Source organism: Esox lucius, chromosome 10, assembly GCF_011004845.1.
Source record: "Esox lucius isolate fEsoLuc1 chromosome 10, fEsoLuc1.pri, whole genome shotgun sequence".
NCBI lineage: Eukaryota > Metazoa > Chordata > Actinopteri > Esociformes > Esocidae > Esox > Esox lucius.
The window spans coordinates 30,639,880-30,657,604 of NC_047578.1; the positions used below are offsets into that span (position 1 = coordinate 30,639,880).

The window sequence follows — 17,725 nt, forward strand, 5'->3', positions numbered from 1 at the left end:
TGCTGCCAGATTAGAGAACAGTCAGAAAGGTATCTTTGGAATGACCTGGGCATGAAATTTGTTTTTCACCAATAATGGAATTGCAACATTGGAATGAGAAAGAAAAAAAAAAATTCTGCTAATGCTCATTCAAGCTTTTGATTGGAAAAAAAACCCGCTGAGAAGTTCTCTTTCCAAAATCCTCCTATCTAATTATGGTAGTTTTCCAAGACTTTTGTTCCAAAGATAATTTTGTGTTGTCTCTTTTTTGTCATTCAAAATGAAAAAGTTTAGTTTTAGTTATTGTCTTTTTATTGGTATTTATCGCCTCGTCAACAGCCAATGAAAAATGTTTTAAACAAATATATTTGTCACTTTTTGTTGATCAACCAGTGTTTCTCAATAACCCTGAATTATAAGAAATCCTGGTATGATCTCAGGGAGGCTATAAAAACTGCAAAAAGTAAATACAGAGTCAAAGTAGAATCTCTACCAGGGCTCCAATATCAGGAACATGTGGAGTGGTCTGAGAACCATCACTGACTTTAAAGGCAATACAGGTAGTGTGGGGGAAGTGCTTGTTGGGAGAACATCATCCCTGGCATGGATACTCAAATGGACCAGGACGGTTGCCCTTTCCAAATGACCAGGTCAGACATCGGTAAAGCCCTAAAAAGGATTAACACCCGCAAGGCTCCTGGACCAGACAACAACTCAGGCCGTGTTCTCAAGGTCTGTGCTGACCATCTGGTTGATGTATTTACTGATATCTTCCATCTATTGCTACGTCAGTCAGTGGTCCCCACCTGCTTCAAAAAGTCCATCATTGTTCCTGTGCCAAAAAAGCAAAAAGTCCTCTGCATGTGAGTGCTACTGCTTGTAGCACTTACACCAATCATCATGAAGTGCTTTGAGCGGCTAGTTAAAACACACATCACAGAATCCATGCCTGCAACACTACAGTTTGCCTTCAGACAAAACAGATCCACAGAGGACGCCATCACTCTGACTCCGCACTCTCTCATCTGCACAAAAGAAACACATGTGAGGATGCTGTTCATTGACTATAGCTCAGCCGTCAACAGTAGATCGAATGTCTTCCTGAATGGAGAGGAACTTCACCTGGTCTCAGAATTTAAATATCTTGGGGTAGTCCTTGATTCAACACTCTGCTTCAAAAGTCATGAAAAAAAAGTAGCAAAGGTTGTCAAATTTTATCTTAATTTTTGGCACATTCGAAATCATTTAACTATGGGTGCTGCTAAAACATATTTTTATTCAATGATTATTTCTCATTTTGTTTACTGTTTGACTACCTGGTCTCTTGCTTGCCCCACAACACTTAAAACAATAGAAGTTCTATATAAAAAGGCATTAAAAACACTAGATAAAAAACCGCTACCCCACCACCACTGTCAAGTTCTAAAAAAACATAGATTATTGGATTTTCAAAATATGATTAAGTTGAAAATGGCCTGTCTGATATACAAGGTCCTTCACTCCCTCGCTCCGCCACCTCTGAAGGACTTTATTAAATCTAAAGATACTTCTCTGAGGACCTCGCAAGCCTTTACCAGAGGAGACTTGATAATACCTCACAGGTGCACCACCTTCAGTCAGACGGTCCTGTCTGTCCGGGGTGGGAACCTGTGGAATAGTCTTCCTCTAACATTAAGAGAATGTACTACATATAGCTCGTTTAAAGTCCAGTTGAAGAAATGGCTATGGGCAAATCAAAGTTGCACACATTAGTATGTTTTATCCTTCTTAAATTGTTTTACTTTGTAATGTGTATATGGATGTGTGTCTGTGAAGTTGAATGTAGTCTTGTGTGAATATTGTATATAGGATTTAGCTAATTTATGAATTGACTTAGATGTAAATTTTATTTGGCAATGTTTTTGTGAGCTGTGTGATCCTAGCCCGTGGGACTACGGATGGAAATTAGCCCTTGGCTATAATCCGGCATTTTAACATGCATGTACTCCATGTCTTGTTCATTAACATGCACTGTCCCAATCAAATAAATGAAACAAATTTAAAAACACCATTGTGCCCCACAAGCTGGCGGTTAAGCTCAGGGATCTGGGTCTCAACCCCACTATGTGCAGATGGATCCTGAACTTCTTGACGGGCAGACCCCAGGTGGGGCGGATGGGCAACTCCACCTCCTCCTCACTGACTCTCAGTACTGGTTCCCCCCAGGGCTGTGTGCTGAGCCCGCTCCTGTACTCTCTCTTTACCCAACACTGCCTGGCAACTCATGTCTTCCAACACCATCGTTAAGTTTGCAGACGACACCACCATCATAGGCCTGATCTTTGACAACGACGAGTAGGGCTGTCAATGAATATTCAAAATTCGAATATATATTCAAATAGTTTTTAAAAAACGAATTTCGAAGGTGAAAATTTATATTCAATTTTTTTAAGAAAATGTGGAAAAAAACATTTGCGGTAGCAGAGGTTGTCTGGCTGTCTGCTTTGCGAGTGGGCGCGCTAGCGCGCCTGACGGTACAGATCCATTTGTCCGACACAACTGAAGCGTGGTGTCGCGACGTCATACAGCCATGGTTGATGCTCCACACCCCTGACCAGAAGCTGATTGGATGAACGCGTGATGTGGGTCTGGCTACTCAAGAATTTCAATAGTGTCATGGCGGCTCGTTGAGAATACGATCTCGTATTTTATAAAAATAGTTCACTAAAACGTGTTTCTGAAAACATTTTAAGCGAGAAATAGGCCATGCAGTTGCTGAATCTGTCTTCATTTCAGATCAACAAAAGTTAGTTTGAAAGATATTCGTGTAATTCTACTGGATACTCTACAACTGTGAAACTTCAATTAATGTTAATATTTGTTTCAATCACTGCTTTCAAGCCTGCTATATTTGGGACAATAGTCGCAACCTTATATTGCTTGCACAAAACTCTTGATCAGCATTCAAAATGTGTTTATTGTTGTTCATTTTAAACCGTTATTGCGCAGAGAGCGTAAGGGCGAGAGAGAGAAAGTGCTTGAGCGAGCGAGCGTGACGTCTGCGGTCTTGGTCATCATTTGATTTACTTGTTTTTGTGTAGGTAATACGTTGTCAAATATGTTTAAACTTAACTAGTTGTATAGGTAGTCTATTTATGTCTCTTTGTATAGTCCTGTTTGACGTAATGCGCGTCAACCAGATGTTCGAATAGTTCGAATATTATGTGTTTTTTTTGAGGGAATTTTCTAATGTAATTTTTGAGGAATTTTGACAGCCCTAATGACGAGTCAGCCTATAGGGGTGAGGTAAGGTCACTTACTTCATGGTGTCAGGATAACAACCTCCAGCTCATTATCAATAAAACGAAGGAGATGATTGTTAATCACAGGAAGCAGCGGAGGGACAACGTCGTTGTGAAGGAGGCCAGAAAATGGCTCTTCTTCCTACGCCGATTAAGGAGATTTGGCATGGATTCCAGGATACTCACCAACTTCTACAGATGCACTATCGAGAGTAGCCTGACCGACTGTCACCACCTGGTATGGCAGCTGCACCACCCTCGACCTCAAAGCACTTCACAGGGTGATTAAAACAGCAGAGTGCATCACAAGATCTGACCTGCCATCCTTGCAAGATCTCTACACAGAGAGGTGTAGGAGGAGGAGCAAACAGATCATTACAGATCCCAGCCACCCATGCCACGGACTGTTAACCAAGCTGCCGTTAGGCAGAAGGTACATGAATATTCAGTCCAAAACAAACAGGCTACAGGACAACTTCTTTCCACAGGCTGTAAGGCTGCTCAACTCGGGAACCCCTCTTCCCTTCCATCCATAGCCCATGCACACCTGTCAGTTTATATCATGCACATCTGTCACTTATATCATGCACACCTGTCGCTTCAACATTGCACTACGGTTGTATAGCTATTATTATTGATGCGTGTTTTTGTATAGTGTTATTACTGATTGATTGTTATTATAATTTTTTTAATTATAATTACTGTTACTTTTCAACTTTTAACTGCACTGTTTGTAGTAGAAAAAACAAGCATTTCATTGCTGTAAGTTGTTATTGCAAATCACAAATAAACCTTTGAACTTGAGCTTGAATAACCCACCCTAGTTGACAAAAGCAGGAGCACTGTGTGGAGAAAAACTTTGCTTTAGTTAGTTAAAAAAACATTTACCCTGCAATCATGACGGGTTGTCTATGGAGTTAGATATCTGCCAAAAGGTTTAGCATACATATTGGTACGATCGTGCGAAAATCATACATAAATTGGTATTTTGGGTGGAAAATGAATAAATAAAACATGGAATGTAAGCGTGAAATCACTTTAACAACTTTTTTTCCATTCAATTCTTATTTTCCATCTCCATCTATTTGTTTACTGATCATTTTTCTATGTACATACTTTTATCAGTAATGTGGCATCTGCAAAGATATGACCCGAACATAGCTCTTCAAAGCTGTGAAGCTAGCAACAATAAGTTGGACCGCTAGCACAGTGCTCCACCATAGGGTTGTGATTCCCAATTTCATGTCCACAGCTGTTTTTTTTAAGACTGCATAACGACATTACCCCAGTAGACTATAATGCATTTAGGTATTAAGTAAAATACTTGTGTGTTGAAATGACAAGGAAACAGAATGGCCTTGCGTAAAATATACATCTGAGCTGCAAAATACTTTTAAGTGATTTAGGTCAATATATTGTTTTAAATATTACTGTCTGGGATGTGCTATTTCACAGATCTAATATCACGCATACGTTTTGTGTTTTACGTATAACTTTTTTTACGATCATGCCAATTTACTTATGGATTTTTCTACAATGCTTCACATTTCCATCTTGGGTGTTGCAAATTGACTTAAAAAATAGTATATTTTGGTATTTTTAAATATCCTGTCTTGGATGTAGTCTCAGCATCTCTCTCTGCCTCTCTCTCACCCTCTCATGTACAAGATGGCTGACATTCACAAAGTGTACCTGAGCTCTCTGTTTTTGGCCTATGTCATCCAGTTCCAAAACACTGCCCTGCTCAGCTCCCCTCTGCTCAGCCTTCTCATCAGCTCCGTTCTAGCGAGGTACTTCCAGGTAGAGATAGCTTTTCTCTCTCTGTTAACTCAAATGGCATGCATCATGGTTAATTAGGTGATGCTGGTACAACTGCTGTTTGACTCCATCCCCTCTGATAATTAACAATTGCATTCATTATTGTTATTTTTCAGCAAAACATGAAGAATGGCCCCCTAGTGGCCAGGGTGATGAAGATCTTTTTGCATTTCTACCTGTCTTTTACCACAGGGATCACCTTTAGCTATATGGTTAAGGTGAGATTCTTTATGCTTATACATTGATTAAATCAAGATAAGGAACCAGGCAAGCCTTGTTCTGCTGGGCTGCAATTAAAAGTGATGAATGTTGTTGCCCTCGCTGGATTCAAACCAGGGTCTCCTGTGTGACAGGCTGTGTCTTCAACCACTACACCACTAAGCTGTACGTGGGTTGGGTGATGGTGTACTGGCTCAACATTAGATCGTTTTGTCATGCATCAACATTCAAATTTGAATATTTAGCTAGACACCATTAAGCATTGTGTTAAACTGACTAACGTTTCTTATTAAGTTTACTTCCACCACAAATGGCATCTATGAACTATATGGCTTTTGCCACTGGCTGTTTTAACAGGTTATTAGCCAGTTATAGGCTTACTAGTAACTACTAACTTACTATTTGGACTAGTCATAAGAATTGAGCAATTGCTAGTGAGACTGAAGTTGAACTTTACACTGCCAATCCTATTTCATTTCATCCAACACAACATTCATTTTTCTTTCATTCGTGAATGACATTGATACAATGACTATCAATATATAGTGAAAAAACGAGAGTATCATGGAAACCCCTCCTCTTTTACTGTGCAAGGGGTTGTGATCTATAGTAACCCAAAAAGCATGCATGGATGCATACTTCGAAAATCCACCTGAAATAATTGCAGTATAACCGTAAAACTGTTTTATTTTAGGCTTACTATGACATAGCTCCTGAAAGTTGTAGCCAGAAAAGTTTTTGTCAATCCTGAAGAAAACCTATTGCATAATTTGTTTTGTGCTATTTCATGCTATTTGTTTTGTGCTTTTGTGAAGTCTAAAGATGAGAATCGTGGAAACCCCTCCACTTTTACTGTGCAAGGGGTTGTGATCTACTGTATATTACCCCAAAAAGCATGCATGGATGCGTACTTTGAAAATCCATCAAAAATAGTCGGTATATAACCGTAAACAGTATTATTATAGGCTTACTATAACATAGCTTCTGAAAGTTGTGGCCATGGAAGTTTCTATCCTGAACAAATCCTAAAGCATAATTTGCTTTGACTGCCTCAAGACGCGAACACCAATCCCCTGAGCGAGAGTCTGAGTCGCTAACCACTACGCTATTTAACAAGGGGTAGTCAGTCACTCAGTTAGTCACTCTGTCACTCATTCATTAAGAGACATTTGCTCTGCTAACGCGGTCTGTCAAAAAAGTATCATATGGGAATTGTCCCTCTGATTGGTGATTCTCATGAAACCAGCATTTTACCAAGGCAGTGATGAATTCAACAATATTGTAATTAAATGGTAGAACCATTATTTCAAAGGCTAATATTCTTTCTTACACAACATTTGTTTTCATCAATTCTTTTGGCATTTATGATGCGTTTCTTATTACTGCAATGTGTCCAGATTCTAAATTGTTGTCCTCTGTTATTTTAAAGGAAATAAATACTAAAACATGTTGCATGTTGTTTGAATTGTTAAACAGTTTCTCAAAATGGTTGCATTTTAGATTAGAATATTAAATTAAAACAAATAAAGAGAATATACACCGATCAGCTATACTATTATGACTACCTGCCTAATATTGTGTAGATCAATCAATCAAATGTATTTATAAAGCCCTTTTTACATCAGCAGTTGTCACAAAGTGCTTTAACAAAAACACCCCGCCTTAAACCCCAAGGAGCAAACAACAGTAGTGTTGAATTTCAGTGGCAAGGAAAAATATGCCACTGAATATACCCCCTTTGCCGCCAAAACTGCCCTGACCCGTCAAGGCATGGACTCCACTAGACCTCTGAAGGTGTGCTCTGGTATCCGACACCAAGGCGTTAGCAGTTGATCCATTAAGCCCTGTAAGTTGCGAGGTGGGGCCTTCATGGATCGGACATTTTGAGGCCAAGTCAACACCTTGAACTCATTGTTTCTCAAACCATTCCCGAAACATTTTTGCTTTGTGGCAGGGTGCATTATCCTGCTGAAAGAGGCCAATGCCATCAAGGAATACCGTTGCCATGAAAGGGTGCCCATGTTCTGCAACAATGCTTAGGTAGGTGGTAAAGTAACATCCACATGAATTGCAGGACCCAAGGTTTCCCAACAGAACATTGCCCAAAGCATCACACTGCCTCTACCGGCTTGCCTTCTTCTCATAGTGCATCTTGGTGCCATGTGTTCTCCAGGAAAGCGACGCACATGCACCTGGCCATTCACATGATGCAAAATAAATAGTGATTCATCAGACCAGGCCACCTTCTTCCATTGCTCAGTGGTCCAGTTCCGATGCTCATGTGCCAATTATAGGTGCTTTCTGCAGTGGACAGCATTGGCACCCTGACTGGCTGCAGCTACGCAGCCCCATATGCGAAAAACTGCAATGCACTGTGTGTTCTGACACCTCTATCAGTACCAACATTAACCTTTTCAGCAATTTGAGCTACAGTAGCTCGACTGTTGGATAGGACAACACGAGCCGGCCTTCGCTCCCCACATGCATCATCGAGCCTTGGCCGTCCATGACCCTGTCGCCGGTTCACCGCTTTTCCTTCCTTGGACCACTTTTGATAGGTACTTACCACTGCAGACCGGGAAGGGTTGCAGTTTTGGAGATGCTCTGACACACTTGTCTAGCCATCACAATTTGGCTCTTATCAAAGTCGCTCAGATCCTTACGCTTACCCATTTTTCCTGCTTCTAACACATTTAACACATTAGAGATGATGACAGGTGCACAATGCAGCCAATGCCAGAATACAGTGAGAAGAACCTTGATTGAGAACCATTCTGCAACCTACGGTGTGCATATATCATTGTAAATATGTAAAGCATATTATATTTTGATATATTTTTGAGACTATCTGTTGCTATTCTCAACACTATACAGGTTGGAACTGGAAGCACGAGAACAGAAGAGTGGGACAAGAATGGAGGACATTCTTTTTGCTTGGAAAAAATTATAAATGTTTTAGGCCTACATGGATTCAAAGTAATGAATCAAAATGAATATACATTTACTGTAAATATGATCATTCTTCTTTGCAAAGTGGGCATTTCTTCTCTTCTATTAGTAATTTGTTTTGAATTAGAAGAACCTATTTCTGTAATTTCAAGACCTCAATCTTCAGTGAATTTTTCTCAAAATAGGCCTGATTCATGTCAGTTTTGGGGATTTTGTTTGGCCTCTCTGGTGCTACTGCAATAATTGGTACAACATCCTCATATTGCCATTCCTCCATCCCACAGTGTGTCAGCTCCACTGGGGGAAGGAAAGGTATATCAAATAAATAAAATAATGTTACTGTATAGTACCTACAGTAGAGCTAGCTATAACATTTAACTAAAAATTTATCTCCTTACAGAATACTGGTTGGTTGAATTTTCCGTCGTCGTTGTAGGGGGCCAGTCTGCTGGGGAATCAATTCCAATATCTTCTGGGACAGAGGATCAATTTATTTGGACATTGGTCCGGTCCGAAAAAGCCATCTTCTCTATTCTCCCGCATCCTTTTTATCCTTAACTTTCAAGTTTTTCCAGCAATAATTAATTTGGTTAGTGTCCCTTTGCGCTTTAATACCTGTCAATCTGTTGATTGGCTCACATAAAATTGCCCAGCTTGTTTCTTTCTTTTTGACGGTCATGTTGTCAGTCTTTTTATCATCCAGTACCATACTTAATTCCTCCATCAGTTCAGATAGTACTTTTTTTTTCATAGCTCACATTATTTTACGAACGAGTTGTGTGGTCTACTTTAGAAATAACAGATTTTAATAAAATAAATTACCCACAAACCACAACTAATTTCATGAAAGATAACTGCAGCAATGCTAGTTTGCTCCTTTGTTTACTATCGTTTGATGATTAGGCAACTTTGTGGCATTACAACGTGTCCGATGGGCTCCTTGTTACTAATCATAGTATAATACCGTTAATCATGGGTTTACTGATCCAGGTTTAAAACTAAATGGTGCAAAACAACTCTGATTCATTTTAATCGTAGATTAGCTCATAACTTAGATAAATGTATAGCATGTTGGTGCAAGCCAGACTTGATATATTGTCTTTGTACTTTTTTATTTAAATATAATGTTTAAATTATTTGCACATCATTGCATTATGTTTTTATTTCCATTTTACACAGCATCCCAACTTTTTTGGAAACAGGATCTTACCTAAAATGTTAAAGTCAATAGGATGTCAGCATCTGCTAAATGCCTTAAATGTAAAATATGTTATTTTAAGTCAAATTACCAAATTTGTTTAAGGTTTTGGATTATGGTTAAGGTTTGTTTTCTGAAGCATGATCATATTTGAATTGATGCTGAAAATGAAGGGGGTTGCTTTAATAACCTCTCAGTGGAAGCGCTCAAGCTGTTTTAACGAATTGTTGTGAATCTAAATGTATTGCAGTTCATAAAGAAATTCCCCAGGGCTTGATACTGTTTACCAATTATATAAATATAAATTATATTTTTGACTCTGTGAGAAACTGTAATACAGTATTGTACACAGCAGTACAGCTCTTTTACAAAATTTGCTTAGAGTTCTTCAGTCCAAATTATACAAAGTACATGGTTTTCCCTATGTCGAATCATTTTAAAATGACTACCCTGGACAATTCAGTCATACAAATACCTTGGAAAATTTGGTTAGATAAACTCTTTAAAAACCCACATTAATCAATTGATTTACACATTGAAAATCAGAATTGTTTTTTTTTTATAGAAACAAAGCATGTCTGTCATCTTGACATATTATTTGAAATATTCAGGCCAATTTTATGTCAGGTCTGGATTTTGATGATGCGTGCATGCTTCATCATCTGATTTAAAAAGTCTGGACTTACTATCATGCAGCATTACATTTTATTACTGTTGTTTAATGTTTGTGCATAAAGTCGTTCTGCAGAATTATCTTTCAAAATGTATTGGAGAAATAGCTCCTACCAAACACACGGGACTGGCTAGTACTGACTGTACCTCATACTCATGAAATAGGTAAAACCTTGTTTACCTACTATGCCCCTCCACTCTTGGAATGATCTGCAGGAAGTTTTTAAGCCCACTGTGCCTACAGTATAAAGCCATTTAAACAATTGTTGAATTACAATTTTACTGAGAATTGTGTTTTATATTCTTAATGTTTTTAATGGTTGCCTTACAGCCTGAAATGAAAATACAAAAACTCAGTTTTGTAGGCTTTATTTACACATAGTAACGCAGAATATCCAAGTGAAATTAACATTCTTAAAAACTCTGAAAATGTATTAAAATGAAAACAGGAAAATACGCTATTTTGTGAACACCACCTCCCTAAGAATCACAACTTGTTGAAGTATAACCAACCACCTTCCAGATCACAGAGGATTGTAACTTATTGTAACTTTCATGGTCAAATAAAGTATTTATCATTACCAACATTTTTTATTTATTTTTTTGCATAAGTTACAGAATATAACATTAATTATTAAAAAGGTGAAATATTTTAGTAAAATAATTAATAGTTGTCCATTGCTATATCTTACTTTGAATGTTTTTGTGGTATTCCACAATGCATTTAGGCTACAAGAAGGTTAGACCTAGGGATTTTTGTACAAATGGAAGTCCCAGAATTTTTTTTTTTTCATTTTGTTCAAAAAGAAAGTTTTCTTGAGGAGTTACTAGGAAATTGCTGTTTGATAAACCCTGTTCTTTTCCAGATGATTGACATATTATGTAATAGCCCTGAACAAGCTGACCTGATTAGCCTATTCATGTCATTGATAATTAGGTAATTCAAGTGTGCTTGTTCTGGGATAGTTGAAATACGTGGAACAGCTGGTGGTCTTTCTTTATTAACAAATGACAGTTTAGGATGTGTGGGTTGTGTGATGTGTAAACAAATCAACTTTTTGATTTAATATGCCTCTAATTTGGTTTACAGCGACTAATGCCAGTCGGTGACAGTGACTTCATTTTGAAATTTCTTGAAGTGAAATTTGGACTGAACACAACAACGTGAGTTGCAACACTTTCAAATAGGACTGACCCAAATATTCTGCATTAGTTATTAAATTCTATTATTGCTGAAAGTCTGAAACATCAGTATTTCTGTATTGTAGTAATATTATTCATTTTCAATAATGATCTTAATTTACAATGAAATTGTTTCTTCTTCTCAGAGACTTTGTGATCAACCAGCTGCTTTGTCAAGAATGCTTCCAGACTCCCAGTCAAGACTTTTTCCTTAGACTGACTCAAGCATCCATCCTACCTTTTTACCTGCTGGTCCTTCTCATCTGTCTGATGTCGATCCTGGAGACAATCTACAGACGACTCAGGTTTGAACCGGCTTAAAGTAGACCATGAAAGAAGCTGATTTGTGTTCTTTGTGTTATTTGAATAACAAAGGTTTGTATATGGTTGTTCAATAATTGCCATCGCTCCATGTTGACAGTGGTGAGCCAATGAAAACCAACATCATACTGGAAGATGGACGGATAGGAGAGCGCCCTGAGGTCATCTACCATGTTTTCCACACAATGTTGTTTGGTGCTCTTGCTATGGTCTTTGAGGGGTATGTACCAAAAACCATGATTCAGGCCTACTTTCCATAATTTGTCTTTCACGAACAGTGTCCGTCTTTGTTCTCGTGTTATTCAACTATGGCTCTCCTGCAGGATTAAGTATTTGTGGACTCCATACGTCTGCATGTTCACAGCATTTGGTGTATGTTCGCCAGAGCTTTGGATGACTGTATTCAGGTGGCTTAAGCTGAAGTCCATCCACCCTGTGGTACTGGTGAGAGTAGCATTTTACATTATTTTGCCTCAAGCACCATTAACACCACACATTGAGTGTGGGCATGCTTACAAATTGATTCAAGAATATAGAATAGTATATATTTCTTAGGCTTTTTTTTCTTAGGCATTAGACATTTTAGAATTTTTATGCAAAAGCAATAGGTCCTTCAGCAGTACACTTGCTATAAAGTGAGTAGCTTAGATCGCTTGAACACCCTAGGTTAGTCAAGTAATGATGTTTATGAAAGTATATTTGATTTATCTTTTCCACTGATTTCATCCTAATGCTGTATTTGAAACAACATCAACAAGAAAGTATTATTAAACCATTTTCAGAATGCTGGTTGTGCGATTTGTTTGTTCTTTGCCTCTTTAAAACCCATGTGACTGGAATGCATACTAGCTGAACCATTTACAAGAGATTATGGAGTGAAATCCTAGCGCAGTACCAGTGTTTTGAAAAGTTGAGCTGTTTTTAGATTTCCAGAGCCATATGAGTCAACCAAAGAGACAATTGATAGACTATATTAACATTTTATTTTATTACAACATTGTCTTTCAGAAGTCACAAGTGGAAATTCTCCAAACAAATGTATTCCCTTTTGACTTCCTAGCTATTTGCCAGTTAGGCTACAACCACCCTTATATAGTTAATTAGGTACACCGCCTTGTTCATGGTAATACACTGGTCACTCTGCGTGTGGTTATAATATGAACGTATAATTTAAATATTTGCTGCTTGTTTTACCCGAACAGGCCTTGGTATTGAGCACAGCAGTTCCAACCATAATTGGATTCAGTTTATGGAGAGAGGTGAGGTTTGTGTAAATTATAATCTTTATACTTTGAACTTAAAAAATTGTGACAGTTGTAACATATTTAATTGGCATTACTCTGTCCTCCTTTCAGTACTTTCCTCATGTCATAGCTGAACTCTCAGAGTTGCAGGAATTCCATGACCCTGATACAGTCGAGCTAATGACCTGGATAAAGTGAGTAATCTGCCTCTATGTCTCTCATACAGATTATGTAAAACACTTAAACTGCGAATAACTTTGACTTTCGAGGGTCACACCATATATCGACATTTCTGCATCCCTCACTACCTGTCTTCCATCATCTGTACCTCACTTTTCTCTCCAAGGACCCATGCCCCTATGGCGGCAGTGTTTGCAGGCAGCCCGCAACTGTTGGGTTTGGTGAAGCTGTGCTCAGGTTTGGCAGTTACCAGTTTGCCTCTCTACTCAGACATCAACCTGCAGAAGAGGAGTGAAGATGTAAGTAGGTCTACCTAAATTCTATGGGGTTCACTTGGCATGGGATTGAACTGAATAAACGTTTCAATAGATGATAAACCTATCTTCCCATGAAAATAGACATATCAGGTGTACGCAATGAGGTCTGCAGAAGATGTCTACAAGATTCTTTCTCTGCACAAGACAAGCTACGTTATCATCGAAGAGTCTCTGTGCAACGAATACCATAAGGGTTGCAGGATTAAAGACTTGCTGGATATCGCCAATGGCCATGTTTGTATTAAACACCACTCCTTATACAGCAACCATACACTTTTTACACACTTTGATAATATAGGTAACATAAATATAGGCTACATGCAGTACATGATATTGCTTTCTTGCAAATTACATTTCTTTCTGACATTGGTTGTTGCCCTCTGTCCTCAACAGGTGGTATATGATAAAGGCGAGATCTACTCCTTCTCCAAACATGGGCGATTCTGTCATGAGATAAAATTGAACTACTCACCCTATACCAATTACTTCTCAAGGGTTTTTTGGAACAGGTCCTATCACATCTACAAAGTCAACTCTGTCATCTCCTTCCAATATTGAAAAAATCATCAGCCTAACTCCTGAGCCAAGACTGTCTTCTGTCTTTACAATGTCTTTTCTCCTAAATGGATGCAATACAACCCCTTTGCAGTTGGTGTTAGTAAAGGGTCATGCACATATAGGTACTTTGTTTTTGCTCAGAGGAATTAGCACCTCTCTCAGACGAGTCCTGAATAGGGATCATCACATTCATACTTGACGTTCTCAGCTGCAAATGCTATGTAGAAGATACATTTTCTGCAAGGAATACAAAGTCCCCCTTCCCTATTGCCTCCTTAGTTGAATAGAGTTTTCTTATTGGCCCTGAGGTTGGACAGTCGCTAAAGGCTTTGCTGCTTTGTGTGTGCATTTGGCTGCGCTTCCCTGTTTGCTTCTATGGGATGAAAAAGGAGTTGATAAGGATGAGCCATGCCCTAAAGCCTGGTGAGACAGTGGAGCCAGCTCAAAGCATTTATGTTTCCTTTCAAACTTAAGACCTAATAATCTGAATGCCTTTAGTTTTGATATAAAATGTTAATTCTTATTCCTACCTGTTTAAAAAAGAATATCCATTGTTAAACTGAATGCATTTCTCTGAGCAGTTAGTATGAATATAATTTCTGTTGACATGAAATTTAATCCAGTATTTGTATTATTTACTTTATGTAGTAACTTTGTTCATCTTTATCAACAGCAATACTTTCTCCCATGTATATGCTTATTTAGGCTATTAGTGTGTGCCACTCTAAATGGTTGTCATTGTTTTCTTGTTTTTGCTTTTTTCAAGACCTCAAAAAGTTGATGAGTTAATAATTGTAAAGAATATATGAAGTCTATCCACTGTTTTTAAAATATTTAACTGAGTATCTTTGCTGAATTCAAATGCATTGCAAAGCTGCTGTGTGTTGTTTTTCTACAGAAATGCCAATGCAAAGAATGCTTGCTCATATAGCTGACCAGAATCTGGGCTCTGTGACCCCGTATAAGTTTTAGCTTAGTAGAGAAACACAATTATGTCTATGCATCTACGAATAGATTGTCTGTAGTAGCTATTCTACACTTGTTGGGTCCTTCAGCTGCCATTATGCCAAATTGATATTGTGAATGATGGACATGTCAGCAGAAAGTCAGCAAACATACCTTTTTATGTTTTGTGTCGTGCGTGCGTGTGCACGTTCGAAATATTCAAACAGTCAACTGGCTAGTATGTCAGCTGGTTCCCAGCCCACAGTTGGCTGCATATTGAATTCAAAAGGAGTTGGTTTCAAGTGACCTTTTTCTATATATATGAACCTATATATTGAAGATTTGATTTGTCAGTCGTGTGCATTATTTCTACAAACCCGATTCCAAAAAAGTTGGGACACTGTACAAATTGTGAGTAAAAAAGGAATGGAATAATTTACAAATCTCATAAAGTTATATTTAATTCACAATATAATATAGATAACATATTGAATGTTGAAAGTGAGACATTTTGTAATGTCATGCCAAATATTGGCTCATTTTGGACTTCATGAGAGCTACACATTCCAAAAAAGTTGGGACAGGTAGCAATAAGAGGCCGGAAAAGTTAAATGTACAGATAAGGAACAGCTGGAGGACCAATTTGCAACTTATGTCAATTGGCAACATGATTGGGTATAAAAAGAGCCTCTCAGAGCGGCAGTGTCTCGCAGAAGTCAAGATGGGCAGAGGATCACCAATTCCCCCAATGCTGCGGCGAAAAATAGTGGAGCAATATCAGAAAGGAGTTTCTCATAGAATTCTAGAAGCCTGTATTAGACAAGAATGGGTCAACATTCCTATTCATAAACTTGAGCAACTTGTCTCCTCAGTCCCCAGACGTTTGCAGTCTGTTATAAAACGAAGAGGGGATGCCACACAGTGGTAAACATGGCCTTGTCCCAACTTTTTTGAGATGTGTTGATGCCATGAAATTTAAAATCAACTTATTTTTCCCTTAAAGTGATACATTTTCTCAGTTTAAACATTTGATATGTCATCTATGTTGTGTTCCGAAATAAAATATTGAAATTTGAAACTTCCACATCATTGCATTCTGCTTTTATTCACAATTGTACAGTGTCCAAACAGTGTCCAAAACAGATCAATGAGGTATTTATTGTTAAAGGCAACTGTTTAGATAAATGTCAAATTGATGATCAGTGGCCCAAGAATGAACAATATTGTTTATCGCCACCAATTCCACCACAATAAACACCTCCACTATGGATGAGCAAATGTCATATTCTGAAAAAAATACACTGCTCCAAAAAAAAAATCGTGCTTCTAACTCATCAACCTTGAGGACAGAATGTTCACTTGCTGCCTAATATGTTCCACACACTGACAAGTGCCATGATAACGACATTATCAGTGTTATTCACAGGGTTGGGTAGGTTACTTTTTAAATGTAATCCGTTACAAGTTACCTGTCCACATTTATAATCAGTAATTTAACTTTTTGATTACTCCAACTCTGTGACGTAATCTGATTACTTAGAATTACATTTAGATTACTTTCATATTAAGAGGCATTTGGGCAATTCCACGCAAATGTCAACCTTGCTGTGAAAAATTTAAGTTATCATAAAAAATCAAAACCCTTTCTAAGTTGTCCATTTGGATCTGTATTTTATTGTATTGATGTGCTGTCATGTAAATTTTAAGGACATTTCTGTTTATTCACCTCAGATAAGGTGTGCATAGATACTAAAATTGCTTTTTTTATACAAACCTATTTCATGCTTTAAAAAGAGGGATCAAAGACACCTTTAATTATACTTTATGTTGATAGTAAGGATTTTGCAGAAAGATGGGGGCATGACTGAGATATAAATACACTCACTTTGTTATAACTGCATTTCCCTTTAAATTTATAAAGGCTATATTTAGGAAGTCACCACTCTTATGTGCTGTGTCACGTCCGGAACGATTTAAAGAATAAGTTTAGATTGTATAATCATTATTATTACAATTAATTTGAAACTTTATGTACAAAGCCAAAATATGTCCATTCTAGTTATGATTGACCAATCATCTCACTTAATTGCTCTAAACAACCTAATTATGCGTTACGGACGTGACCGTTACGGACGCTTCACATTAAATCATGCATGATTTGACCAGCGCATATTTGTTTAATTAATGAATTCATTTATTTATTTCAAGCAATATAATGACCAGTGTTGGGCAGTAACGCGTTACTGTAACGCAGTTACTTTTGACAGTAACTAATACTGTAACGCATGACTTTTAAAATAGACTAACGCCGTTATCGTTACCATATGGTGCGTTATCCGCGTTACTTTTTTAAATGAATTAATTTTGGCTGAAGTGTAGCTACAGCCTAACCTGTTTACAGCAGCGACGCATTGTAGGATTGGTGGATGCCAACCTGTAAACACGCAGACGCACAGTAGGCATGTTTCCGTTTATTCAAGTATGTGCGGCGGCAGTCATGTCGAGTCAAAGCGAGAGCAAGACGAGTTTCTCAAAGTGGAAATATGCTCATTATTTCACTTTGGTTGAGCATAAAGACAAAAACCTTTCAGTCAAATGTAAGCTGTGTCTTTCTGGTTCGAAGGTCCTATCTACTGCGATAAACAGCAACTCCAATCTGTTGAAGCACCTCCAGAAACTACATGCCACGACGAAGCTAGAAGCTAAACCGGTGGACACACTAGAAGTGAGTCAAGCCCCTCCAGCCAAACAACAGCGACTAGATTTTAACCGGATTGTTAGCCAGGGACAGATCAACAAAGCTATTGCACGATATGTTGTTGAAAACATGCAGCCTGTCTCTACTGTGGAGTCACCGGCGTT

General features: G+C 38.1%; 1 protein-coding gene across 9 annotated transcripts in view; it reads left to right on the forward strand.

Moving 5' to 3' along the window:
- Positions 1 to 15,209, forward strand: part of LOC105009667 (dpy-19 like 4) — a 56,808-nt gene extending 41,599 nt beyond the window's left edge. For 7 of the 9 annotated variants that reach the window (XM_013132885.3, XM_029122748.2, XM_013132886.4 and 4 more), the window contains 10 exons: positions 4,929 to 5,060; positions 5,195 to 5,296; positions 11,207 to 11,280; positions 11,445 to 11,603; positions 11,720 to 11,839; positions 11,943 to 12,063; positions 12,822 to 12,878; positions 12,975 to 13,057; positions 13,210 to 13,342; positions 13,442 to 15,209. In XM_013132885.3, the coding sequence (XP_012988339.1) occupies positions 4,929 to 5,060; positions 5,195 to 5,296; positions 11,207 to 11,280; positions 11,445 to 11,603; positions 11,720 to 11,839; positions 11,943 to 12,063; positions 12,822 to 12,878; positions 12,975 to 13,057; positions 13,210 to 13,342; positions 13,442 to 13,918 (1,458 nt within the window). In that variant the 3' untranslated portion in view covers positions 13,919 to 15,209. The remainder of the gene's footprint in view (positions 1 to 4,928; positions 5,061 to 5,194; positions 5,297 to 11,206; positions 11,281 to 11,444; positions 11,604 to 11,719; positions 11,840 to 11,942; positions 12,064 to 12,821; positions 12,879 to 12,974; positions 13,058 to 13,209; positions 13,343 to 13,441) is intronic. The other 2 variants (XM_013132889.3, XM_020044361.2) reach the window with 2 other exon arrangements.
- The last annotated feature ends 2,516 nt before the right edge of the window (positions 15,210 to 17,725 follow it).